Source organism: Malaclemys terrapin, chromosome 8 (genome assembly GCF_027887155.1).
Source record: "Malaclemys terrapin pileata isolate rMalTer1 chromosome 8, rMalTer1.hap1, whole genome shotgun sequence".
Taxonomy (NCBI): domain Eukaryota; kingdom Metazoa; phylum Chordata; order Testudines; family Emydidae; genus Malaclemys; species Malaclemys terrapin.
The window spans coordinates 36,849,711-36,876,455 of NC_071512.1; the positions used below are offsets into that span (position 1 = coordinate 36,849,711).

Below are 26,745 nucleotides of genomic sequence, written 5' to 3' on the forward strand. Positions count from 1 at the left end.
ACTTGTCCATGACTTTTACTAAAAATACCCGTGACTAAATCATAGCCTTAGCGATTAGAGTTAAGTATCATGTCTTGTGTTTGACTGATTCATTGAAACACTTTGGGCCCATCCCTTCTCCAGAGACTACAGCCTGGATTACTTGGAGTTCCGCTTCTGGATTGGCCTCTGGGTGGCCTTTTTCGGACTGATTTTGGTGGCCACCGAAGCAAGTTACCTGGTGCAGTATTTTACCCGCTTCACCGAGGAAGGCTTCTGTGCCCTCATCAGCTTCATATTCATCTATGACGCCGTGAAGAAGATGCTGAGCTTGGCGGACAGCTTCCCCGTCAACTGGGATTACAAGATCAATGACGTCACCCTCTACGGCTGCATCTGTAACTCGTCTGGCACAGGTAGGAGTGGGTTGCCTCCAGTTGGGAGGGTCCCTGCATCTCCGTTTGCCTGGGTGGCTGCATGTTTCTGTCAGTAGTGCTGGGGCAGAGCTCTGTGTATTGGAATGGGTCTTAGAAAACAGCAGTTCAGCAGTGCTTGTCCCCTCTGAAAAGGAACTGGTGTTATTATTCGTATTGTGAAGCACCTAGGAGCCACAGGCACAGACCAGGCGCTAGGTGCTGTACAGACACAGGACAAAAAGACAGTCCCTGCCACAAAGAGCTGACAGGCTGAGACAAGAGACAACAGGCAGAATTCAGACTGACAGGGAGCATAAGGAAACAACGAGACAATACTGTCAGCATGATAGGCTGGGTGGTCTCTGTACACCAGCCGACTTCCTGTTGTTAAGCCTTGTGCAGGCAGTACAGCAACGGAGAGATGTAAAGAGGCATTTGCAGGTGGACAGTGAGGTGGCTTTGCAGATGTTTATGGGGAGCACCTCCCAAGCATGAGGGGCAGCAGAAGAAAAAGCACCAAGGGGCTTGTTTGAAAATGTAACCAGTGAGCAATGAAGCTTGGCAGCCTGGGCCGATCAGAGATGGGGGTCAGCATCTCAGTGATGTATGAGAGATGAGCCGGAATGTGGGAATAGGCCAGGAAGGGACTCAAAAGTAAAGATTAGCATCTTCTATTGGCTGTGGAGGAGAAAGGGGAGCCAGCAGAGAGATGCAAATTGGAGGGTGATATGGTCAAAGTAAAAATGATTTTTGCAGCAGTGCTTTGAACAAATAGGAGCAGGGTAAGGATGCATCAGTCAAAGCCAGAGAAAAGGGTGTTGCAGCAGGGGTGCTGGAATGGGGGGGAGGGGACCAAGCCCCCTCATTTTTTACCGGCCATAGGGGTGAGCGATTGGGGGAAGGGGGCAGAGAGGAACAAGTGGGGGCAGGGCCTTGGGGGAAGGGGTGGGGCAGGGACTCGGGGCGGGGGGGGGAATGGGCAGCATGGGGGCAAGGCCTCAGGAGGAAGAGCTGGCGTGAGAGTGGGACCTCAAGGAGAAGGGGCAGTGTGAGGGCAGGGGAAGGGATGGTGTGGGAGGGAGGGGCCACTTTTAGGGAGCTTTCATCACCCCTGTGTTGCAGTAATCAAAACTCAAGATGATTAGAGCCTGGGTGAGAGATTTAGCTGTGTGGGTGGATAGGAAAGGCCAGATCTTACAGATGGGAGGGGAAGGTATTTTGTCAGTGTCAGCCTTTAAAGAAGTGAGTGAGTGTGTGCAGAGAGAGAAGTGGAGGCAGGATGGGGAGAGGGTTTGAGGAAGGAGTCAAAGGCGGCTGGGATTGTGGAGTGGGAGTCAGTCAGGGTGGAGAAGTGGAGGCATTTGGCTGGGAAGGCGGCAGAACTGGAGGAGGAGAGAACAAATCTGTATTGGAGGAAGTCAGCCTGGTTCCGAAATTTCGGCCAGAGATGCTTGGAGGGCTGGGACTTTGTGAAGGGAGATGGGGGCAAAAGAGTCAAGGGTGGACGAGAGCAAAGCATGGAGAGAATCAACAGTCATATCAATGGAAGAAAATGCCAGATGGCCCCCTCTGATCGAACAGAACTGCTCCCTGGGCATAGCAGTCACGCCTTCCCCACGCAGTGGCAAACAGTACAACTTCTTACTCGTTCACCCTTCGGGCCAGCACCATTGCAGGGGAGGGAGCTGGGCTGTGTGCTGACTGGTGCAGCATCCGCAGAGCTGGTTGGTATCTGAGTACCATGCTACCTTTGGCTCTCAGACGTCTGCCCAATGCCAGCAGCGGCAAAGGGGCTGCCCAAATGTCCCTGAGGGTAGGTCTGTACGGCAGCACATAACGGGGGGCAGAATCTGGCCTGCAGGATTTTTACAACTGACAATGGTGTATGAGAAGGACGAAACCCAGCTTGACTCTCCGATCCCAGGAGGAGTGTGCAGGGCTCTCAGTTAGGGACAGAATCTCTTTACGTGTGAACTCAGTAAATGGGATGTGGTTTCAGTGAGGCTCAGTACACATGGGACTGTCACTTTCCAGAGCAGACCCACACCTTGACATGGGTTAAACTGAGTTGGGTGAAATACTGATTGCAGAGAATTCCCCGAAGAATATGGCTCTTGTTCTGGTGTGAACCAGTCCTGAGTTCGGAGACTGTAGGAGCCAGGGCCAGGGAATCACCAAATAGTTTGGATGAACCTGCTTTCCAGCAACTGTGACTCTAGTGATGGGTCAGTCAGCCCCTCAGGGCTCTTGATTAACTCCTGAAAACCCCTATCCTCTGGGAGTCAGGTTATTACCAGAAAGGTGATAGTAGTACAGGGCATCCCCTCATTAACAGAGCCGCCCTCTTTGTGTATCCAGCCCTGCCAAGAATAACAAGGTCCCTAGAGGGCGAGACCTTCACTGTGGCCCATATGTGACTGGAGCAATTGTCCCATTGACACCTCCCTGCTATATAATGTCTGTGTAGCAAACTGACAGCACATGTCCACATGGAAAGGGATATGAGGACTGTACTTGTGAGGATGCTCCTGCAGCACTTACATGGCCTCACCACTAGAGGGTGACAGAGAGCCATGCTGCATTGTCATGAGTCACATCCTGCTGTATTTTTAGGCCCCAGATACAAGGTTGGGTGCTCAGACAGAGTTAAGGGGGAGAGTCCATATCAGTAACTAAAGTGTTACAGGCCCCAATGCCAGGGTCCCATCTGCATGCAGGAGGCATCTCAGCCTGGGTGTGAACTCAGCCAGAGAGCAAAGTTGTCTGTCCCCCGCGGGGACCCTCATGGAAACACTGAACTCCAGCCCCTCCCCCCAGTCCAGTGGTAGTCTCCCGTGCACTGAGAGCAGGGAGTGTGAGGGGGAGTCAATTCAGTGATAGATCCTGACTCCGATCAGAACTGTGCTGGGCTTGTTTTCTGCTACTGCTAATTTCTCTCTCCCTGTTGCATTGATCTGCCCAGTGTCTCCCATGGACTCGGACTTCCTTTGGGTCCATCCCCTCCATGCTCCCCGGTTTCGGCCTGCCAGCTCTTTGGGGGAGAACACAGCTCTCTGCAGGGTGGATGTTCCTGTTCCAAGGCGGGAGAGGAGAATTGTCCGCTGTGTTCGTGAGAGGCAGGGGCTCAGCAAAACACTAGCAGTCTCAGTCCATTCCCCAACTCCTCAACCCCAATTCTATGAGACCCCCTGCTCTCCCTGCACCATCTCTTCCCAGCCAAACTCCTAGAAACACTCGTAGCAGGACCTGTCTGACAGCAAACTCCCAAAGACTCAAACCCTCTTCTCCCCCGAACCAGAGCGGGGAGAGATCACGGCTATTTTCTTCATAACCCTTCACTCTATTGTTTGTCCGGCTTCTCAGTCGAGCTATAGAATAACCCAGACCCCACATGGCCACATGCCAGCCCCAGGGAAATCTCAGGATCCGGGAAGAGCCCAGCTCCACCATTGTAGCTCTCAGCAACGGGACAAATTCTCATGGTCTCTGGATGCAGGGATTTCCTTGCCCTTGGGTGCGTCTGTGACATGAGCCTGGGCACCCAGCTACTTTGCTCCCACTGCGCTGAGCTACTGAGCGTCTCCTGGGAAGACAGGCCAGCCTCCTCTTCCACTCTGGCGCAGCACTGACTGCATCGCCCTCTTCACAGCTGGGCTTTGTGCTGAATGGAAGACCTCATGGTGCGCAGCGGGGATGTTCTCCATGCCTCTTCGCTTAGTCCCATAGTCAGGCAGTTTTTTACCTCCTCCACATCTCGATGAAAGTCCTTTGCTAGTGGATGGTGTGAGGCAGCCACTCTGACAGGCTTCGCAATCAGGAGGTGTGGGGCAGAAATATCTCTAATTTTCAGTCTCTCCTCTGTCAGGTTGGTTGCACAATCAATCATCTCTGGGTTTCCACTGCACGTGGGGTCTCCTACTGTCTTCTCCCAGTTTGGGATCAGCGAGCTGCAAGTTTTGTACGGCTCTGCTTTGATTTCTGGATTTCACTGTGGTGAGAATCTGCTAGTGGGAAGGTTCTGATTAGAAACTTGGAGCTGCTTTTGATTTGTAACCTTTTCCCTGGTTAATTTATTGTTCTTTTAGTTATTTGAGTTGGGCTCACTTCTGAGATCTGGCTCTTGACTCTTCCCTGTCCCTCCTCTACTCTTATCCCTCCTTCCTCCACTCTGCTCCTCCGCATTCAAGTCAGGCAGGTTTCTTCTCATCTGTACTCCAGCAGGAGGCGCACCAAGCACACAGGAGAGACAGCATTACATGTTCAGTCGCTCTCGGGGGACAGAGCATGTGCAATCTGGTCAGCACATATGAACTGAGTGGGGATGGAGCATGCTCAGTGCAGTTGGAATCCTTTGAGAATTTGGGTACCAGACTCTAGGAAACCTCTCCTGAGCGTGTGTGAACTGTGATTTTCCCAAGACTTACAGAACTTGGCTAACTTTGGGTGGCTGGTAAAACACACACGTTTCTGACACCAGGGCGACCCTCCCTGCCACATTTCAAGTCCCTGCTCCAAAGCAGAGAGCTTCTCAAGGAAACAGTTTGAAGAATTTTTAATATGGGCAAAAAAAAGCGTTTCCCCCGACTTCGTTCTCAGATATGGCTGGAGCATTTTAGCTGAACCCTTCCAACAATCGTCAGCCTGAGGCAGGTGCCTGGCATGAAACATTTCAGCCTGATCCGTTAAAGCCCGACTTTAGAGCAGCTGAAAACCAGGTCTTATAACAGGAAGTGTCAGGCAACCTTACCTCTAGGCAGTGCTACTACCAGCCCCACCTCCAATCAGGGGACACCAAGAGAAGCCACTGGAAACGAGAAGATGGAGACAGCTCCATGTGCTGTACATGCAGGCCACAAGCAATGTTCTGTGGGGCACAGTTTGGGAAGCACTGTTCTAGCACAATCCCCGGGGGCAGATGCCCCCCAACAGCTCCCAAAAGCCAGGAAGGGGTAGAACACACCAACAGGGGGACCGAGGTAATAGAGGCAAACATCCTGTTAGTGCCAATATACATTTTGTGGGTTTCCGTAGGCGGGATGAGCTAAATGGAAAGAAAAGGGTGAGGGCGGGTGAGCCCATGCCCCAATCCCCTGTGCCAGCCCTGAGCCCCCCAAACCCGGAGCCCCTTCCTGCACCCCAAATCCCTCATCCCCAGCCCCACCCCAGAACCTGAACCCCCAGCCCTGGCCCCACCCCACAGCCCTCACCCCTGCATCCCAATCCTCTGCCCCAGCCCTGAGCCCCTCCCACACCCCAAACCCCTCATCCCCAGCTTGATTGGGTCACGGGCATCAACAATTTTCTTCAACTGGGTCGCCAGAAGAAAAAGTTTGAAAACCACTGCTCTAGTGCCATACGAGCATGTGTGTCTGTGGGGGGGTCCTCCCAGGGACAGTTCTGGGTCTAGAGGGATGCATGGCCCCTGCTTTGGCCGCTTCTGTGCCTAGCATGCCTAGTATAGCGGCGTGAGAGTCTTCTGTTTGGGGAGGCTCACACGCGAGTGCCAGAAGCTCCCTAGAAGTCGGGGGACACCAGTGCCTGGCCCCTGTGGCCCTGCCCCCGCTCGGCCTCTTCCCCTGAGGCCCCACCCGCTGCTTGCTCCTCTCCGCCTCCTTCCCCGAGGCTCCGCCGCTCACTTCTCTCTGCCTCTTCCCTCAAGACCTCACCTGCCTGCTGCTCACTCTTCTCTGCCACCTCCCCCAAGGTCCCCCATTCTATACTCGCTCCACTCCACCTCCTTCCTGGAACAGGGCAGGCCATGGGGCCATGCCCCCATCACCTTTTCCTGCCTTAGGCAAGCGACAGGAGATGAGGGGGCAGAAGAGCAAGCGGTGAAGGGGAGCCTCAGGGGAAGAGGCGGAGCAGAGCATGGGCGGGGCCACGGTCCGGGCACCGGTGGCCACCACTTCTATGGAGCTTCGCTTCGGGCACTCCAAAGGTGGTGGCAGGCCGGCATGCCTTGAGAGGGGTGACCCATGCCACATCCGCAGCATTTCCCCCCACATGGCTTAGCCTCCCCTGGCCTCTTATATGTGCTGCCCATGCGGCTGAGTCTCAGTTAGCACCATCCCTAGGAGACGAAGCCTGCTGATCCGACCACAGCCCGCTAGCCCTCGGCCCAGGGGGAGGAGCCTTGCTGATAGCTGACATCCAGCACAGTCCACGCCCCCATCCCCTGCACTAATGACTGGGGACCAGCTCCACTGTCTCACACCAGCCCCAGGCCGGAGCCTTCTGAGATCCCCTGCGAACACTCAGGAAGATGCTGGCTGGGCGCCATGGTTTGGGGACGGGGAGAGAAATGTCTGATAGTTCATCTCTTGCAGGCAACGTCTCCATGCTGACTGAGATGCTGCTCCCACCCCCTGGCAGCGCTGGGATGGTAAGGACCATTCTCTCCAGCCGCTGGGGTGAGCGAGGGGATGCTGAGGTCCTGGCAGGCTTGTTCTGGGGCGGGGCTCCCTGTGCTCCTGGGGCACTGCTGGCATCATTGGATCCTCCCAGGACCAGACTGTCTCAGCGACTAGGCAGTAAAGTGATGGTGCTGGGCCAGGCCTTTTACCTAGGGGCTCTGCATGGGGGACCCTGTTCCTTGCATGGACTCCTCTGATCCCTTCTCTTTGGCCTGTGGGGTTTTCTTCTTGTCCAGCCGGCTGGCTCTCCTCTGCCTCTGAAATGTCTCCCTCTATCCCCACAGCAGCGGGGTCTGGAGGCTGCAAACTGGTCCCTGCTGACTCGGACAGAGTGTTTGCGAGTGGGAGGCCACCTGGTGGGGAACAGCTGTAACTACATGCCTGACATCACCTTCATGGCCTTCATCCTCTTCTTGGGGACGTTCCTCTGCTCCATGACGCTCAAGAGCTTTAAAACCAGCCGCTATTTCCCCACAGCCGTGAGTGTTTCTCATCCCCTCCCCTGCTCTGCAAGCACCGAGGGCATTGTGAGGAGGGTGCAGCTGTCTCTTCCTGTGCAAGGCTCTGTACATTTAGATGGCTTTGTGCAGAGAGCTCCTGCTCCCCCTGCTGAGTGTAAGCATCTCAGCACATGCAATACAGCTGCTACCAGCCAGCCATGGCAGGAGAGCCCCAGAAATAACCTTGAAAATCAGGAGCATTGCTTTAGAAAGTTATAAAAATCTCCAAGTGTTGCTCAGCCTAGCAACGTCCGACACCCTGCAGCTCACAGAGGCGGCACTGGTGACCTGCTGAGTGCTGTGCTCTCTCCTGGTCACGTGTATCTCACCTCAACACACATACAGGGCCTCCCCCAATAGGTCTCAGAGTGGTGGCACCAAGGGGGTAAGCGGCATTATCCCCATTTTACAGACTGGGAAACTGAGGCTCAGAGAGACTGAGGCCAACATTCCCAAATGTGCTTACTGCCTGCGGGCGCCCAACAGGACACTGCTGGTGGTTTCAGGCAGGACACCTAGCAAAGGAAGCACCCAAAATCAGTGGCCCCTTTTGAAAATGTCAGCCAAGCCCACAGCGGGGGACTGGGAATAGAACTCAGGGCTCCAATTCTGAGTGGGGTCAATACCACCCCAAAGAACAGTTGGGGAGCCCGCCTCAGTAACACTGGGCTTCCCAGCTCCCACCAGACAAGAAAGAAGTGCTATTTAACCTTCCTGGGTTCCTCTTTGGGGTTGGGGCCTCAGCTTCACCTTCATCCTGTCCAAGAGCAATTTAGTGCATCCACCAGAATTATTCGCCCTTAATCAAAGCTAGCGGCTTCCCCTGGTGGTGGGCTATACTGGGCACACGTGGGAGACTGGCTTTATAAGGAAAGGCAGAGAGCCTGGGCCTTGCTACTCACGATCCACCAGACTTTATTCCACACTCTCCATAAATAACCTCCCCCAGCTTCCTAGTGAGCCTTCTGCAGGGTCATAGCCCAGCAGTCTGTCCTACGCTGCCAAGTACTATCATTAGAACTAGGTTTCAGGGGTAGCCATGTTAGTCTGTATCAGCAAAAAAAAAAAAAAACAGGAGTCCTTGTGGCACCTTAGAGACTAACAAATTTATGTTAGTCTCTAAAGTGCCATTAGAACTAGCAGCAGGGGACATTCAAAACACTTATTACCTCATCTCCCGCATTCCCTCCATCCCAGTGCAGGGGGTTACCAAGATCTCTTATGAGAGCATGAGTAAGTGCTAGCTTCATTGTGTGATGTCTCTTGCTTTTCACTGTGGAGTGTTTCTGGAGGACAGGGCCAGGGGTATCTCTGGGATGTGCAGATTCCCCCGCCCCGTCCCGCCCCACCCCACCCCGAGCACACAACAACTAAGCATGCATAAAGCACAGCATGGCCCAGACCGGGTCCCAGATAGCAAGTGGGACAAACCTTTTTCCCTGGGGATGGAGGGCTGTAGTTGTATATATAAGACAAAGACCCTACCAGCAGGACAGTCCCTGTAATATTGAGAGGTCTGATCGCCCTACCTGGGGGTGTCTGATAACTCCCTCCCAATGGCTTTCTTTGCTCCCTTAGCTGAGGAAGCTAGTGAGCGACTTCTCCATCATCCTGGCCATCCTCATCTTCTGCGGGATTGATGCCATTCTGGGGCTAGAGACCCCCAAGCTCATCGTCCCCAGTGAGTTCAAGGTGAGAACTGACTGGGTAATGAGTGGGGGAAAACAGAGAAATTGCTGGGAAGTGGGGCTCACGGATGCTTGGGAAGAAGCGATGGAATGTGGGGAGCTGGGATGACGTATATAGGCAGTGATAATGGATTTGGGGGGAAGGAACTGTGCATGGGGCACCCACGTTAGATTCTGATGCAAACTATGCATCAGGTATAGAGGCTTTTTGCAGAGCCCATGTAGACAGGGCTGTCTGTGTGCATCTTTACTGCCAGTTCAGGGGTGTAGCGGATGGCAGGTCCCAGCATGCAACGGGACATCCAGGTCCCAGTGGCCAGCCTGCATTGCAAACTGGGAACTGCATTTTCTAAAGGCCTCACCCCCCACATTGACAGTGGGGATGGCTGCACTCTGCTCTGCTCCACGCAGATCAGATGCAGCCCTTGGGTTCCCATGATGTTGCCTTTCATCCCTCGGGTGGGCGAGATTTGCGAGCCCTTACTCCTGTGAGGAGCCCTCCACGTTTCTCTCTGGGCCAGAACTGGAGAGCATATTCCAGGAGCGCCGCTAGCTTTTCCGCCGCCCTAGGTGGCGGAAGGTCCCGCCCCGAAATGCCGCCCCCCCCACAGAGGCGGCGGAAGGTCCCGCCGCCAAAATCACAGTGCCCTAGGCGACCGCCTAGGTCGCCTAATGGGTTGCGCCGGCCCTGCCTGGATCACAGCCCCAAGGCTGACGCTGGGGATCCACAGGTATGTGCCCAGCAAAGCTGCTCAGTAGTCTGTCCATAGACCCAGTGAGCAGTTAATTAGTCCTACTTCGCTTTGGGTTGACCTGTTCTTGCTGCAAAGGACACATCATTCCTGCCGCTGCTCAACCCCAGGCGCTGGAAGTGCTGCAGGGCTCATGTTGTCTGGAGACTGGATGGCTCAGGCACTGGTGCCCACAGGCAAAGATGAGTGATGCAGCTGCCTGGGGTCCCATGTCACCCCTCACTCGTAACCCTGCCTGCCAGTCAGAGCCACACTCCAAATCTCTCATCTCTGGTCTCCAGGCATTGTTACAATGGGCCCCCAGCCTTGGGCCAGCCCTGGGCTCAGGTGACGGGTAATGAAATACAAGGCGTTCCCCTTCATACTGCCTCACAGCTTCGCACCCAGCTGGAATTGGAGAAGCTGGAAGCTGTTATCCTCTGATCATGGTGATCTGATCCTGACATGAGCTGAGTCCCTCAGTCCAGCATCTAGTGAGCCATCCACCCTACAAACTCCTCCATTGCAACTGGCATGAGCAGCCCCCCTTGCCGGCAGCCTCAGCAGAGAATCCTGCATGGGCCATGGAGAGTGGGGCCCCTAGCAAGACTGCAGGTGGTGGTGAGTGTGATGCCAGCCGAGCTGCTGGCCCCACTCTGTGGATCTAGGGCACCACTCCATTCACTGTAAAAAAAAAAAGGGGAGGGATTCCATGCTGCCCAGTTCAGTGCTGCTCTGGACCTGCCCCCTCTGCTCCAGGGTTTGGATGGGCCCCTGGGGGACCTGCTGCTATAAGGCCTGCCCATCTAATTCCCTCTACCCCACGGTCTTGACTCATCTCCTTCAGCACTAGAATTAGAGCAGGACCAAGGAGCCCTTGAACCTGCTCAGCAGCTGGAGCTCAGGAGCCAACATGCCGACAGGGCTGGACAGCTTGTTGAGACTCCTCTGCAGAGCTTGCAAACTGCCTGGGAATCCAAGGCAGCCCTCAGAGCATAAGGAGGAGCTCCAAAGGAAGGGGAGACCTTTGCTTGAGCTCCCCTTCCAGATGGTCGGTTCAGACGGGTATCTCGCAGACTGGGAGTGTAGGTAGTAAGGGATCCACCGTCCCAGGGCCCCATGCTCTGAGGCCAGAAACCCTCTCCAGAATTGTCCAGCCCATCACAGAGGTCACAAAGAAAGGAAGAGAACAAGAAATGGCACCTGAGAACTTCCCTTGGAGAGACCGTACCTTTCCTGGCTGCGAACTCAATGCCCCCTTTGTCACCTGACGCCCCGGGCAAATTGGTAACATAAATCTGTCACACCTTCTGAGTCACAGCATCAGCTACACCTGGGCGATGCAGGAATAGGGGCCAGATTGACAGCCCTGGGAACTGACCTCATTATGTTAGCCATGGAACAAATGGGCAATGGCAGGGCAAGCATCCTCCAGGTGCCAGCATGCCCCATACCTGCCCGATCCTGGGCCTGCTGAGCTAGTCCAGCCAGGGGGCAATCAGGAAAAGCTGCAGTGGTGGTGTCATGACACGGAGAGCTCTCCACTTACAACGGCACTGAAAAGTCCATCTAACTCACAGGCCACCAGATGATAATGGCTTTCTATGACCTCTCCCTTCCCCTCCTTCCCTCGCCTGGCCAGTCTGTGGCAACCCTTCTCTTTCCAGGCCTGCTTCTTCATGCTGCCCCTAAAGGTGACACGCAGACCCACTCCTCAGTCCCCCACTGGTTGTTCAAACCTCTTTGTGCAAGCCAGAGCCGTGGGGCTCCGTAACCCCTCAGCTCTCCAGCCCTCCATCCCAACCGTGCAGATGGGAATGTGCGGGGCTGCATCCCACCTCGTGCATTCCCCCACATTCAAGTCGGCTCCTGAGAGCTGGGGGTACGGAACAAATACAGAATGTGCAATGCTGTGGAGCAGGGAGAATTTTCCCCACATTGGGCCACCTTCCTCCCTGGAGTAACTCTGCTGAGTCCTCCAGGCTGACACCCGAGATCAATCTGGCCCCTGGGTTTTCCATCCAGCTCTTTCCCTTTCAGCACTCTCTGTAATTGCAGGGCCAAGAGGGATCTGCAGAAAACTCCGGAACTGTGGGATTTTATAGCCCCTTATCTTGACACTGCCCTCCCCGCCCAGCTCTGCAGGGTGACTTCCTTTCGGAGCTGTTCTTGTGAAGGAGGGGGAAGCTCCAGCCAATCCCTTGATCTATAAATAACCTCAGCTTAGCAACTGGACCCAAACTAAACAGTCATGTAATCATGCAAATGATGCCACAGCACGCAGCAAAGCAGGAGACACCAGCTCAAGTCTGGGCTTGGGTTCCCTCTCCCTCCAGGCCTGGGTGTGGAAAGGAATTAGCAGAGGCTGCAGAGCTAGTGTGCAGGCTCCATGGCGGCCCATAGCTCCCTGTCAGGCGGATTGTGCATCAGGTTAATGAGGGAGCCACTTGCCCGTTCTCCAAGCTGGAGACAAAGTGCCACCTGGCAAATGTGGGGGAAATGCCAGGCCTGAGAGGGTTAGGGCAAGGCACCCTGGCCTGAGCAGGATGGCTGCTATGACATGTTTTGGCTGAAGGCCAGGGTGTATTAGGACATCTGTAATGATTAGGGCCCCTGGCAGCTTCCCTCCATAGCTCTCAAAGGGTATTTCTTAATTAAACCACATGCAGCACCCCTGAAGCCACAAGGTCCTATTATGCCCATTTTAGAGATGCTTTCACTGTGGAATTATACGATTTGCCTAAGATCATATTTTGTCAGTGGAAGAGCTGGGAATGGAGAACGGGAGATATCTCCCACACTCCTTCTCTAACCACTGTCCCAGCTGCTCTTTCTACCTGCATATTTTTAAAGCACTGGGTCTTTTCGCATTCATCATCTTTTTCTAGATTCTCCATACCTACCTTCTTACCATGGATATAGGGCTCTATTGCATTTGCCCTACTGGGCCTGGTTTTCAGACCCCAGGGAGACATGTAGAAATGTGTGCACAAATTTGTGCCTGATTTGTATGTGTACTGACGCAGGCACCTGCATGGATCTGGATTTGCCTGAACACATGGCCAGACAGACATCTTCACTAGACGGACAGCCCATGGGGATGTGAAAACCAGGCCCACAAAGGCTGCCATGAAACTAGTGTTACCAGGACTCACAATTGCAAATTTAGTATTTTTCTTCAAACCTCAGCTCCTGGTGTCATGTGAATACAGGATAATCCCAGCTTTAATTTAAAAAAATAAGTGTTGCTAGCCCTCGTGGTGGTAGAGAAAAGCTTGAAAATGTGACTCAAAGGTTTTAAATCCAGCAGGCAAAGAAAAAGACCCCCGTTTTTAATATTTTCTAAAAATCTTATGATTTTAAATCAATTTTTGTGGGTCTGATTCACGATTTCTGAATGTTGGGTTGGTACCAATATGAGACCATGGCCTGGATCCCTCCTCATGTGCCGTGCAACAGGAGCAGGTGACTGCAGAGGACTGGCCCCACCTCGTGGGGCAGGACTGATGCCCTTGCACAACAACAGGGAACAGTGGCTGTTGGTTAATGTTAATCAGCTAGAGCATGGCCAGGAGCGAGCGCAGATGGGGCTGTTCACAAGCATTCAGCTTGGGACTTGCTTACTGCCTCTTGGGGCCTGGCTACTGCCATGGTGCAGAGCACAGATCACCATTCCAGTTAGTCAGGAGAAGCATTTTCCCCCAGGTGCAAAATTGTACAATTGCCAGGGGGAGGGGAGGGAGGGTTTCCTTTACTCTGAAGCATCTTTTGTTGGCCATTGCTGACGACCTAGTGGAGAACCGTCTGGACCAGTGGTCTGACCTGCCCAGCCCACCCCAATGGGCTGTTGCCCAAAGTGCTCTTTGCCCATTAATAAGTGCAGTGCAGGATGCTAGCCCTGTAATGTACAATCTGACCTCTTGCACTCCCCATGCAGCCCACAAACTCCCAGCGAGGCTGGGTCGTGTTTCCATTGGGAGTGAACCCCTGGTGGGTTTGCCTGGTCTCCGCAGTGCCTGCTGTTCTGGTCATCATCCTCATCTTCATGGACCAGCAAATCACTGCCGTCATCCTCAACCGCAAAGAATACAGGCTCCAGGTCAGTGTGGGTCAGGCCATCCGGGGCATGGCAGGAGGCTGGCGGTGTGGATCTGGGTATAGTGGGAGGCTGGCAGTGCAGGGCAGACAGGCCCAGGGATGGTGGGAGGCTGGAGGTGCTGGGGATCTAGGTATAGTGGGAGGCTGGCAGTGCGGGGCAGGATGGCTAAGGCATGACGGGAGGCTGGCAGTGTGGGGCAGGCCAACCTGGGGATGGTGGAAGGCTGGCAGTGCAGGGCAGACTGGCCCGGGGATGGTGGGTGGCTGGTGGTGCAGGGCAGGCTGGCCTGGGCATGGCAGGAGATTGGCAGTGCTGGGGATTTGGGCATGGCAGGAGGCTGGTGATGGGGACAGGCAAGCCCGGGGATGGCAGGAGGCTGGTGGGGTGGGGCAGCTTGGCGTGGGAGGCTGGCAGTGCAGTGCAGGCCAGCCCAGGCATGGCGGGAGGCTGGCAGTGCAAGGCAGGCCAGCCCGGGCATGGCAGGAGGCTGGCAGTATGGGGCAGGCCAGCTCGGGCATGGCAGGAGGCTGGCAGTGCGGGGCAGGCCGGCCCGAGCCTGGCAGGAGGCTGGCGGTGCGGGGAAGGCCGACCTGGGGATGGGAGGATGAGCTGTATTAGAGGGAATCACATAGGCTTGTGCCCTGTTCAACACCTCGCGGGTTTCCTTAATCCCAGGGCTCCAGGGAAACAGTCGTGTCTGCCCAGAAATTGGCAGCCGGTAGGTTAAATCCCATCTGTTCTAGGGGCTCTGAGGGGCGGGGCTCGGATTGCCAACTTTCTAATTGCACAAACCCAAACACCCTTGCCCTGCCCCCTTCCCCACCCCTGCCCCAAGGCTCTGACCCTTTTCTAGCTCCTTCTCCGAGGCTTGGTGTCCCACTCACACCATCCCCCTTCCCTGTCGCTCGCTCTCCCCCATCCTCACTTGCTCATTTTCACCGGACTGGTGCAGGAGGTTGGGGTCCAGGAAGGGGTAAGGGTGTTGGCTGGGAGTGCGGGCTCTGAGGTGGGGCCGCGGATGAGGGGTTTCGGGTGCACAAGGGGGCTCCGGGCTGGGGGGGGGGTCAAGGGCTTCAGAGTGTGGGAAGGGGCTCCGGGCTGAGGCAGGGGGTTGCGGTGTGGGAGGGGATATGGACTCTGGGCTGGGGGCGCGGGCTCTGGGGTGGGGCGAGAAATGAGGGGTTCAGGGTTTGAGAGGAGGATCTAGGCTGGGGCAGGGGGCTGGGGTGCAGGAGGGAGTGAGAGCTCCGGCTGGGGGTGCGGGCTCTGGGGTGGAGTGAGGAATGAGGGGTTTGGGGTGCAGGTGGGGCTCCAAGCTGGGGCAGGTGGTTGGGGTATGGGAGGCGTTTCAGGGTGAAGGCTCCGGGCAGCGCTCACCTCGGGTGGCTCCCCAGAAGCGATGACATGTCCCTCGGCTCCTATGCGGAGGCATAGCCAGATGGCTCTGCGCACTGCCTCTGCCTGGAGGTGCTGCTCCCACAGCTCCCATTGGCCGCTGTTCTCGGCTAATGGGAACTACAGAGTCGGTGCTTGGGCGTGGCAGGGGCAGCACATGGAGCCCCCATGGCTGTCCCATGCCTAGGAGCCAAGGGACATGTCACCACTTCCGGGGAGCTGCATGGAGCCGAGTAGGGAGCCTGCCAGCCCCGTACCAACTGGACTTTTAACGGCCTGGTCAGTGGTGCTGTCTGGAGCCGCCAGGATCCCTTTTCAACCAGGCATTCCGGTCAAAAACCAGACACCCTAGGTGGGGCTCCCTGCAGGCTCTGATCTGGAATCTTGCCCTAATGCATGGAGGGCAGGGCTGGGGAGGCATTGGGTGCAGGGCCCCTGCTCTAGGCTAGTCTCCCAAGCATTGGTGTCCAATGCTGTGTGAAGGGCTGGATTATCACGGGGTCACCTCCCCTGGGTTAAAGCAGATCAGACAGGAAAGGCTGATAATGCCAGGTCTCCATGTTAACAGGAGATGCAGCTTGCTGGTATTGTGTAGTGATGGGCACAGTGAGGTCTGTCTCTGAATGGAGTTCTGCCTCAGCGAGCCAGGCCTGAGAAGGGGGATGCGTGCCTGCAGAGCTGGGGAGGGGCATGTTGCAGCTGTTCCCCAGCCCAATTTCTATCAGCATGAAGAGTCTGGACTAATGCAAAACCAAATCCAAACTGTGGGCTGTCTGTGGGCTGGTGAAGGGCTCTCCTTGGGGAGTGCTGGGCCCTGCATGCCTGTCCCTGCATTTGGGGACATGGTGACATTTGAAAACAAAGGTATTATGCAAAATCAATGCACTGGGGGGGACGCTTTCTGCCCCCTCCCCTTGTCAGAAGGCAGGGAGCCAGGAATTCTCCCTGCTAATTGCCTGGTGGAGGCTCTCAGCCACTCAGGGACTGATCCTTTGAGGAGCTGAGAGCCTCTGGCAAGGTGCTGAGTACCCTCAGTTGGCCCTGAAGTCACTGGGAGATGAGGGCACTCAGCACTTCCCAAGATCGAGCCCTTAGCTTGGGCCACGACAAAGCCCCTAAATCCACAGAGGCCTCTAAACACAGTGCTCTCCTCATGATGTCCCTCTGAGCCCTGGGACCCCTGGCAAAGCAAGGGCCAGCTCCTCCCATCACCCAGGGAAACAAGGGCTTCTTCCCCAGAGCCTTTCATGCTAGGATCTCAGCCCGCTTCTCCAATGCCAGTCAGCGTTGTCAGCTCCATTTTACAGCTGGGAAAAGTGAGCCCCAGAGAGACTAGTCATTTGCCCAGAGTTACACAGTGAATCAGTCAGGACTAAATGCCCAGTTTCCTGCCTCCCAGTGTCCTGATCTAAACACTAGGTCACACTGCCTCCCTTCAGACAATGCCAGCAAGGGACCTTTTCTTTGTGTTCCTCCCCTAGTCTCCCTGTCTCAGCTGCCTGTCTGTCCCTAGCATCCTGTGGCATCATTTGCCACAGGCACTGACGTCCCAGCTGAACGTACTAGCAGGAACCTGTCTGGTTGAGAGAGTGCCAGCTTTCTCTCTGACACTGCTGTGTTGCTTGGCCTCTGGCCATCAGGGCGCCTTACCCAGGGCTGGGCCCTGCTGGCACTTGTTTTTCTCATGAGGTGTACTGAGGTTTTCCCTAACCTGCTCGCACAGGCACAAACTCAGAGCCAAGGATGAAGCCTTCTCCAATCATCAGACCTTGTGCTAAGACAAACAGGTTCACTGGGCCTGGGAACGCACCTGGTTTTGCTCGGCGGAGCTGGGATTGTGACTTATCCGATTGCTCTTGCTGTGCTTGTTCACCTCCCTGATGCATATCAGCTGCCCTCCGAAGGCATCTCCGAAGAGTTACCAGCAGGAAGATACCCAGTCTCCTTCCTCCCTGGAGCAAACCCCTGCAGCAGCTGTTGTGTTAGTCTGACTTCCCTGCCTGCTTCTGAAGGCTGGATAGAAACGGCCAGCTTAGCTTTGGGGAAGAGAAGGGAAATGAGCTGCCAGTGCCAGAACAAGGTGCAAGCAGGCCTTAGTAAACAAGCCCTGCTGCATTCGGCAGGAAGCCTCCAGAGGCCATGGCGCAGGCTAGACTCACCCCCTAGAGCCAGATGAATGGCAGCAGAAATGGCTTCGGGAATAACTTGGCAGAAAAAAGTACTGAGCTCAGTTCCCTGTGATTCCCGGGTCAGAGTATAGTGTTTGTTCTTTGGAGATGTCTCCATGTGGATTCCGTTCTAGACTGTGCATGTACTTCATGGATGTGACCCTGGAGTCTGGATAGCAGTGGCTGTTGGGGTGCACCTGTGCTGTGCATGTGCTCCCATCCCCTGCCAGCTGACAGAATACCGTCACCATCCTTCATTTCCTGCTTACAGCCCATTGCAGCAAGATGGAACCAAACCTGCTGCCCCTTCATGCTCACTTGTCGTGCAGTGACTTAGGGTTCATTCCCTTAGAATGACATTCTTTTCTTCCTCGAACTTTTGGGTTTTTTTTAACCCCTATTATTGTTTTGGCCCCCCACCACTACTAGCTCATATGGCAGACTCAAAGCCTGCCAGTCCTGGGATGGTCCCATTCCTGGCCCTGCCAGGCAGAACTGCTGTTTATTTTGTTTAGGTGAGAGTCCCCCCGCTACACACACACCATGCCTGACCGTGGCTCTATCTGCCGGTCCTTCTTGCCAAGAAGGAGAAATACCCAGGAGACATGAGACTAAAACCTTTTCTACTGGAGCAGTCTAGGAGGGGCACTTTGGACCCAGCAGAACGAACATCCAGCTCCAAGTCATGCCCTTTCACTTCAAAATTTGCGTCATCAGTGCCCCTATCAGCCAGGCTGTGACTCCTAAAGCCAGCACCAGTGTCTATACTCCCACCTTGAGGTGGAAGCCCTTCAGATTCTAATCTCAGACCAGACAGAGAGTACCCACATACTTCCAATAACAACCTGCTGATTATTTTCCAAGAAAGGAACCCAGGTTCTCTCGAAGGAAATCACCTGCTTACAGGCTTTTTACAGGCTCAAGACTGGTTTGTGGTTCTCAAACTCCAGGATGCAAATTTCTGTATCGGGATCCATCTGGCCCATAAAAAGGTCACATTTCACAGTAGGGCACAACCACTATCAATACCATGTCGTTAACAGTGAGAGTCTTCACAAAATGCATGGTTGTGGTGGCCGCAGATGTAAGGAGACAAGGCATTCTTGTCTATCCATATCTAGATGATTGGCTGATCAAAGGCAGGTCTCATCAGAATGTTATCACAGCCCTAAACATAGATTGTGACCTGTTCAGGGAGTTGGACCTGATAGTAAACTACAAAAAGTAATCGCTCAACCCTTCACAGAGGATAGAGTTCATAGGCGCTCTCATCAACTCAAATTGGCAAAGGCATATCTTCCAGAAGAAAGATTTCAGTCTATACAGACAATATCCAACAACAAGATACCTCCGTCAGTTACATTGAGAAGCTGTCTCAAACTTTTAGGCCACATGTCATTTTGCACATGTGACACCACTAGCCCAACTTCACCTATCCCCGTTACAGGACTGGCTGAGGTCAGTGTATCCCTATAAGACATCAAATGGACATGCATGTCATGATCCCAGCTCATATCCTGCCATCACTAGGATGATGGACAGACTCACAGAATGTGTGGAGAAGAGTACCCTACTCCACCTCTCCTCCTCCCAAGACACTGATCAGAGATCACATTGGGAACAGGGTAGGGTGCTCACTGGAACCATCTCCAAATACAGGGAATGTGATCCCAGCAAGAGATCAGACTGCATATAAACCTCTTGGAACACAGGACAATCAGGTTAACCTGCAAAGCGTACCTGCCAGCCTTAAGAAATTCCAGCACACAGAACCCAACAGACAGCACATTTGCAATATATTATCTAAACAAGAGGGGAGTTGCCCATTCCTCACCCCTGTGACAAGAGGCATTCAAACTATGGACTTGGCATTGACTTCCTAGGATTACTTCAATTGCTCTTATCTCCCAGCAGCCAACAGCAAACTGGGGACAGATTGTCTGCTGAGACAATCATGGTCTCTGAAGAGCACCATCCTCAGACTGAGATTTCACCAGTGGGGAAATTCCACCACAGAAAACATGATGTGTCCAGTCTTTTGCTCCAGAGTACATGAGCCCAGGCTGTGTGCAAGACACTGAATCCAGGTCTCATGTATGCATTTCGACCCCGCCCTCTGATACCCAGGGGGAAAGAGAAAATCAGTCAGGATGCAGATACACCAATCCTGATTGGCCGAGGCAGATATGGCTGATATCTCGCCTCTGATGGCACTTCCAGACCATCCAGACATATCACAGAGCTGAGATCAAATTCTTCACCCAGACCCAAACTCATTACACCTGATGGCCCAGATGCTGGTTGGTGAAGTGCTACTGACTGTTCCCTACAGGTATGAGAAGTCCTACTGCACAGCAGGAAGCCCTCCACAAGGAAAACCTGCTCCTCGAAGTGGAGAAGGCTTTCAATTTGGGCAGCCCAGCACAACCTTGATGCATTGGAGGCCCCTGTTCCCAAGATCTTTGATTACGTCCTGCACCTGAAATTCTCTGGACTCTCATTCAGTTCAACAAAGGTTCATTTTGCACTGATTTTGCCATGCCATCCTCTCTTCTAGTCAGGCCCAGTATTCTCCCATCCTGCTGTTTCTAGGTTTTTAAAAGGATTGCTTCACACTTATCCACCAATCAGGGAGCTCCAACCTACCTGGGATCTCCATATTGTCCTGTCTGGTCTCATGGAGCCCCATATTTGAACTTTTTTCTGAAAGCTCTCTACACCACCATACTCTCAAGATGGCCATAACATCAGCATGTGAGCCCTGAACTCTCCTCGCCCACCCTCCTTCCACACATTCCACAGAGATACAGTAGTGGTGAGCCCTCATCCCAAGTTTATTCCCAAAGATGGCTTGGACTTTGAGTTAACTCAGTCTATTCATTTTCCCTCCCTCGCCCCAAGCCCCGCTGCTTCCTCGGAGAGAAAAAACTTCAGATCTTGGATGTCTCAAGGGCTTTGCTAAATTGCCTAGATAGGCCAAAGGGCTTTGTCCTGCCTCCCCTGCTGTGCTTCTGAAGCCATTTCTTCAAGAGAATGTCTACATGGATCACCCAGTGCAATTCAGTCTGCTCTCACATGATCAAGGGGATATTCCTCTGGGTATCAAAGCTCATTCACCAGAACTTAGGCTGCCTCTTCTGTGAATTTCAGCAACATCCCCATACTTGAGATCTTCAAGGTAGCCACGCAGAGTCATACCCCCGCACTTTCATTAAACATGATGGCCCTCAGCGTGGCTTCGAGATAGGACGGCAGACAAAACATCCCAAAGAAGCACAGTTACCACAAGGTGTGTAATTATTCTTTATCCTCGAGGAGTTGGGCTGCTGCTGGGTAGCTGTGAAAATGTTCCAAAATCCCAAATTTTAGCATGAATGATTTTTTGTCTGTAAATTTGTAGTGGAGAGCACATTATATGTGATTCATTATCCCCCTGTTCAGTACATCCAGCCAGGATCAGGGACAAAATGTGACTTAAGCAACCAACCCCACGCCACTAATATAGTGACTAGAGCAGAGGAGGTGAACGGTTTATGAACAATCCATGCTTTATGGATGATTGTTCCACAGCCAATCCTACTGAAGAATGAATACATTTGTGTTATATTGGGATTTGATTACAAATGACAGGCTAACCAGAAAGAGGACTAGGTACATAATTAGACTCTATCAGCTCAAGTCTTTGCAGTGACTATGTTCATCACTGTACAATGCTAGTATTTTTATTTATAAGCCCTTGTAGTTTTCAGACAGACCAATGAACAGAAACAAAAAAGAACCAAAAACCGTGGAGAGAAATAGACCATCCATGAATAGTCCCAACAGACAGCGTTAATAGCAGCTACCTTGTTGTGTAGAGACACTGGTCACTGGAATGTAGGGTACACATGCATTCTGATTGGATCAGAGATTGGATCTCATCCTACACCTTGAGCCAATCAGGAACTAACAGGATCCTAACTGTACACATTTTTCTTCTGTTTTCATTGAATTACTGAGAGACAGTTGGCTTCGGGGGGGGAGGGGGTGAGGGGGAAGGGCAGGGGGAGATTGTTTAATTATTTCCCTGTAGGTTATTAACATTTTTTTCCCAAATATCTATCAAAGGATCATTGTCCACTAGACAGCAAGCTGATTGCCTAATTGGTTGGTGATGCTTGAGGGGCCAGATTTTTAAAGGTATTTAGGCACCTAAAGATGTGGATAGGTGTCTAGTGGGATTTGCAAAACCCAGGGCACCTGACTCCCAGCAATTTCCACAAGCAAAAATGAAACCCTTCCCATATGACCATCCCATAGTTAAAAGCCTGTAGATAGGCCTGGCCGTGTGAGCTGAAGATAAGATATGGCTGTGTTAGCCCAAGGGATGAAGCAAATCCCAGAGTCAAGGGTTCTTCACTGAGAATGTCCTACCCCCAGCCTCTAGCTAGGGTCTGTCAGCTCAGGTGCCTCCACAGAGCCCAACTCCCCTGCAGGGACCCTTGGCTACATGCACAGAGCTCCTGCTACAGCCAGTAGAATCCATTGGAAACAAGATGTAACCCTTGATTCCCCATTCCCTGCAGGCTGATGTCTCGCTGAGCACTGATGTGTCTCTCATTCCAGAAAGGGGCAGGTTTTCACCTGGATTTATTCTGCGTTTCCCTTCTGATGATCCTCACATCTGTGACGGGTCTCCCCTGGTATGTGTCTGCCACCGTCATCTCCCTGGCCCACATGGACAGCCTGAAAAAGGAGAGTACAACTTCTGCACCAGGAGAGCAGCCCAAGTTCCTGGGAATCAGGTATTGTGCCCCCCTCCCATTAAGCAAAACCACCTTGACAATTCCAGCTGGCGTGCTCTCCAAGGGCCAGGCTGACCCTGGAATTCCAGTGCTGAGTCGTGGTGAGCTCTGTGGTGAATATTACTGGTAGAAATCACTAAACAACAAAGGGAAAATGTGTCCTGCTGATGATCTGGTGCTGGAAGTGCTCTGGGAATTGTCTTCCCAGCTAACCTGACTCCATGCTTCGGAGTGCAGGGTGCTACGGGAGTGAAGAAAGAAGCTCCCCTTCCCCAGCTCCTCACTGCACAGTTGGCCAGCTGCATTACAGGGGAATTTTGCATTCCTCTAAAGCACCAGGTACCAGCCACTGCTGGAGGTTGGGATTTTGGAACAGACGTATGGCTGATGTATAGAAAACCAATGAATGGATGGGCACACAATCAGATCCATCTGTCTGTCTAAGTAGACCAGGGGTAGGCAACCTATGGCACACGTGCCAAAGGTGGCACACAAGCTGATTTTCAGTGGCACTCACACTGCCCGGGTCCTGGCCACCGGTCCAGGGAGCTCTGCATTTTAATTGAATTTTAAATGAAGCTTCTTAAACATTTTTAAAACATTATTTACTTTACATACAACAATAGTTTAGTTATATATTATAGACTTATAGAAAGAAACTTTCTAAAAATGTTAAAATGTATGACTGGCACATGAAACCTTAAATTAGAGTGAATAAATGAAGACTTGGCACACCACTTCTGAAAGGTTGGCGACCCCTGAAGTAGACAGTCAACTAGGAGTTTCGTGTTGACTAGAAAGATCTGTAGATGCTCTCTACTCACTGGGCAGAGCTACATACTGTGCTACAACAGCAAGTACTAAGTATGCATGGATTTTTTATTACCGGTTTTCACACCATGCTAAGGCACAGCTATCCATGCAATGAGGCCATTGTATAGGGTGCTTGTAACCCCATACAATTCCTGAACAGTCCGTTGTCACTGTGCTGCAGGAGCCAACGACAGGGAAAAGTCTAGGGCGATGGCAGACGTTTTTTCCTTGACTCTGACATCACTTCTCCTTTTGCTATGCCTGGTTTGACTCTGAGGTAAAGAAGTGAAGGCTGGTGCTTCATAGCACCTGGTTCAGAGAAGAATAGCAAAGCAGAACAGGGGCTTCTGCACAAGCCCTTCTCAGCTGATGCCTGCAGCTCCATTTGGAGCACCTGTGTGCAGTTCCTTGCTTTGTTCACATTCAGGTTAGCCCTAGAGGCAAAGCGGAAATGGAGCATTAGCAGAGGCTTAGGGGATACTACGGGCAGGGCTACTTGCAGCTGGGGCATCTTCTTACGGTGTTGGAGCAGTGCACTGGCTGTTCTACTCTGTATCTCTGGCCATAGATTGGGCCGGGTAAGAAGAGCTGTGGTTCAAACATGAAATACAAAGTGTCTAACAGCAGGAGTGTTTTCTGCAGGGAGCAGAGACTGACTGGCCTGGTGGTCTTTATCCTCACCGGAGTGTCGGTTTTTTTGGCCCCGGTTCTCAAGGTAATAAAGCATTTTTGGTTTACGTCATTATTACAGAAGTGGGAAAAGGTTGGACTATCAGCACAGAGCCCACAGCGATGGATGCATCACAAATTCTGATAGTCCTTCTCAGTTAATTTTCACTCATCTAAGCCCAAGAAAATACCATTCACCATCCGATATTGTAATGGATGACCTGCACACCCCCATCATCTTCCAGCCACAGCTCCTCCTCCAATTCACTCCCTCCTGTGCCAGCTTCACCTCCTATTTTCCATATGCAGGCCAAAGACCTCCCTCCACCATCCCCATTCCTGTGCTCATCGAGAGACCACAGAGTGGTCACATTTTACCCTCCTCATACAGTCCCCATACACTCTCCACTCTATACTGTTCCACTACAGTATTTCTCCCCTTGGAACAGGAGGTGTAAATTCCAGCCTGAGGAGACATACCCACAAAATACAACAAAACCTTAGTGATACTACCGATGATTTGTCATCAGATGGACAATTCAGGGTATAATGGGGTTTGGGGGCAGAGTTAAGAGTGTTTGTGGAACCTTTATTCAGAATTTCCTGACTTTCAAATATTTGTGCTTTGAAAACATTCTCTTACAGCAGAATTTCCTGGTTTTCAAATATTTGGATTTTGATACCCACAACTTTCTAGCAAGTTGTTTTCTGCAGTAGCTAATCTGTCTTTACCACCATAATGCTATCTTAACCAAGTGTGCTGCATAGGAATATATCCAAAGTTTCAATTCTTTATAACTTAAGCAATAACCGTAAAACTAAGCTGCTGTGTCTGAAATGAAACAACCAAATGGGCCAGCCATACTTGAAGACTGATCTTATGGAAGATGATTCAATTCCATAAGTTTTTGTAAGGAAAGCTACATCTGACCATGCTGATGCTTCTCACTTGATTTCTCCAGTATATCCCTATGCCTGTGCTATATGGTGTCTTTCTGTACATGGGCGTGGCTGCTCTTAACAGTATCCAGGTGAGTACAGATCCATGGAGGTCAATCACCTTAACATGTCTGCACCAGTTTCTCAATGTTCTCAATATGTGGGTTGAATTCAAGGGATGTAACATTTTTGCTCAGTTCTGGCTCTAGCCATATGTTGTGGCATGGGGGCTTATTTATAAACTTGTTAATGTTTGGAGGGGAGGGAAGAGGGTGACATCACAAATATATTGTGCAGGTCATGCCAAACAAATGGTGATAGACCCCCTATCACACCACCCCGTGTATTGTCTAGGTTTCCCATCTGTTACAGAAAACCTATTGTAGAGAATTTAAACACACACATTTATTGGGACGATTTTCTGTGTCTTCTCACCAATAAAGGTGGGTGTTTTGGGGTATGTCTACACAGCAAAAAAAAAAAAAATCCCACGGCAGCAAGTCTCAGAGCCTGGCAGGGCCGGCTCTAACTTTTTTGCTGCCCCAAGCAGCAAAAAAAGCGCCGCCCCGCCGAACGCCGCCGGAACCCCCCCCTTCCTGAGCGCCGCGCCCCTGCGCCGCCCCCTCGCTGATCGCCGAGCTGCCAGAACCCTCCCTGAGTGCCATGCCCCGTGCCACCCCCCCGCTGAGCGCCGCGCCGCCGGAGCGCCCCTCCTCCGCGGAATGCCGCACCACGCTGCCCCCCACCACCCCAAGATTAGCTGCCCTTTACCAGGTGCCGCCCCAAGCATGTGCTTGGTTGCCTGGTGCCTGGAGCCGGCCCTGGAGCCTGGGTCAGCTGACTTGGACACACGCTGCGGGGCTAAAAATAGACGTGTTAGATGTTTGGGCTGGAGCCCGAGTTCTGAGACCCAGAAAAGGGTGTGGATCTGAGAGCCATGTCGCCAGCCTGCGTGAGAAACATCTTCACTGCTATCTGTAGCCCCATAGCAAGAGCCCCATGAGCCTGGGTCAATTGAGCCAGGTTCTGAGACTTGCTGCTGCGGGTTTTTGTTTTTTTGTTTTGCAGCGTAGACGTCTCCTTAGTTACTGTGAGTTCGTGACTCCTACTGTTCAGGGCCCAATGACCTGGAATACAAAATGTCACAATGTCACCCAAAATGTTTGGCATCTCAGGGCCTGTCAGGTCAAGAAGAGGGGCTGGGCCCCATTCCCTAGTGCTACTGAGCTCTCATTTCTAGCCCTGTGCTACACAGTAACAGAGCACAAAGCTGGGACTTACATAAGCATAGAAAAGCTGTTCCTGGTGCAGGGCTGGCATTTGCCTTTCCTGGGCACTAGGGTGGTGTGATTTCAAGGGGGAAATTCCACATTTGGAGGGAGAGGAGGGAAAATTTCTGGGGCAGGTTGACAAAAGCAGGGCCGGCTCCAGGCACCAGCTTGGCAAGCAGGTGCTTGGGGCGGCCACTCCGGAGAGGGGCAGCAGGTCCAGCTATTCGGCGGCAATTCGGCGGACGGTCCCTCACTCCTGCTCGGAGCGAAGGACCTTCCGCCGAATTGCTGCCGCAGATCATGATTGCGATCGCAGCTTTTTTTTTTTTTTTTTTTTGGCTGCTTGGGGCGGCCAAAACCCTGGAGCCGGCCCTGGACAAAAGGAGGCTGGTTGGAGCTGCGCCGGGCACATTAGAAGAGTCCCATAGAGCTTGATTAGGGAGCAGAGTGCAGGCAAGGCACTCAAAGGTGTATGCTAAAGAAACGTGTCCCAAGATGCTGCCATTTATCATGGATAGGCATCACCACTAAGATGGATAGAGGGGTGTGAATGGGGATGGATGGATAGATTTTATCACTTAGATAGAGGAAAGGAGATATTAAAAGAACCATGTAATAAATTACATTTATATTACACCTTTGAATGCCTCAACTGCCCTATTGCCAATATTCCAACCCTCTGGACAAGTTCAAACTGCTATGGGTTTTTTTTGTTTGTTTGTTTGTTTCTGTAGAAAAATGTCCTTCCCCAGAAATCTCTTTCTTTCCCTAAATGGGGCATTTCCCCACAAAATGACCCCACCTTGAGACATGGGATGGGAAATATCCATCCCAAACCTGTGCCAGGTTGGAAGCCTGGCATTCTGCAAACTGTTAGTGC

The 26,745-nt window shown here is 52.6% G+C and overlaps 1 protein-coding gene across 2 annotated transcripts in view; it reads left to right on the forward strand.

Annotated features, from left to right (window-relative positions):
* SLC4A9 (solute carrier family 4 member 9) overlaps nt 1-26,745 on the forward strand; it is a 52,568-nt gene that overhangs the window by 16,924 nt on the left and 8,899 nt on the right. For both annotated transcript variants that reach the window (XM_054038567.1, XM_054038566.1), the window contains exons 11-18: nt 124-395; nt 6,722-6,777; nt 7,093-7,287; nt 8,887-9,000; nt 13,665-13,826; nt 21,995-22,173; nt 23,629-23,701; nt 24,618-24,686. In XM_054038567.1, the coding sequence (XP_053894542.1) occupies nt 124-395; nt 6,722-6,777; nt 7,093-7,287; nt 8,887-9,000; nt 13,665-13,826; nt 21,995-22,173; nt 23,629-23,701; nt 24,618-24,686 (1,120 nt within the window). The remainder of the gene's footprint in view (nt 1-123; nt 396-6,721; nt 6,778-7,092; nt 7,288-8,886; nt 9,001-13,664; nt 13,827-21,994; nt 22,174-23,628; nt 23,702-24,617; nt 24,687-26,745) is intronic.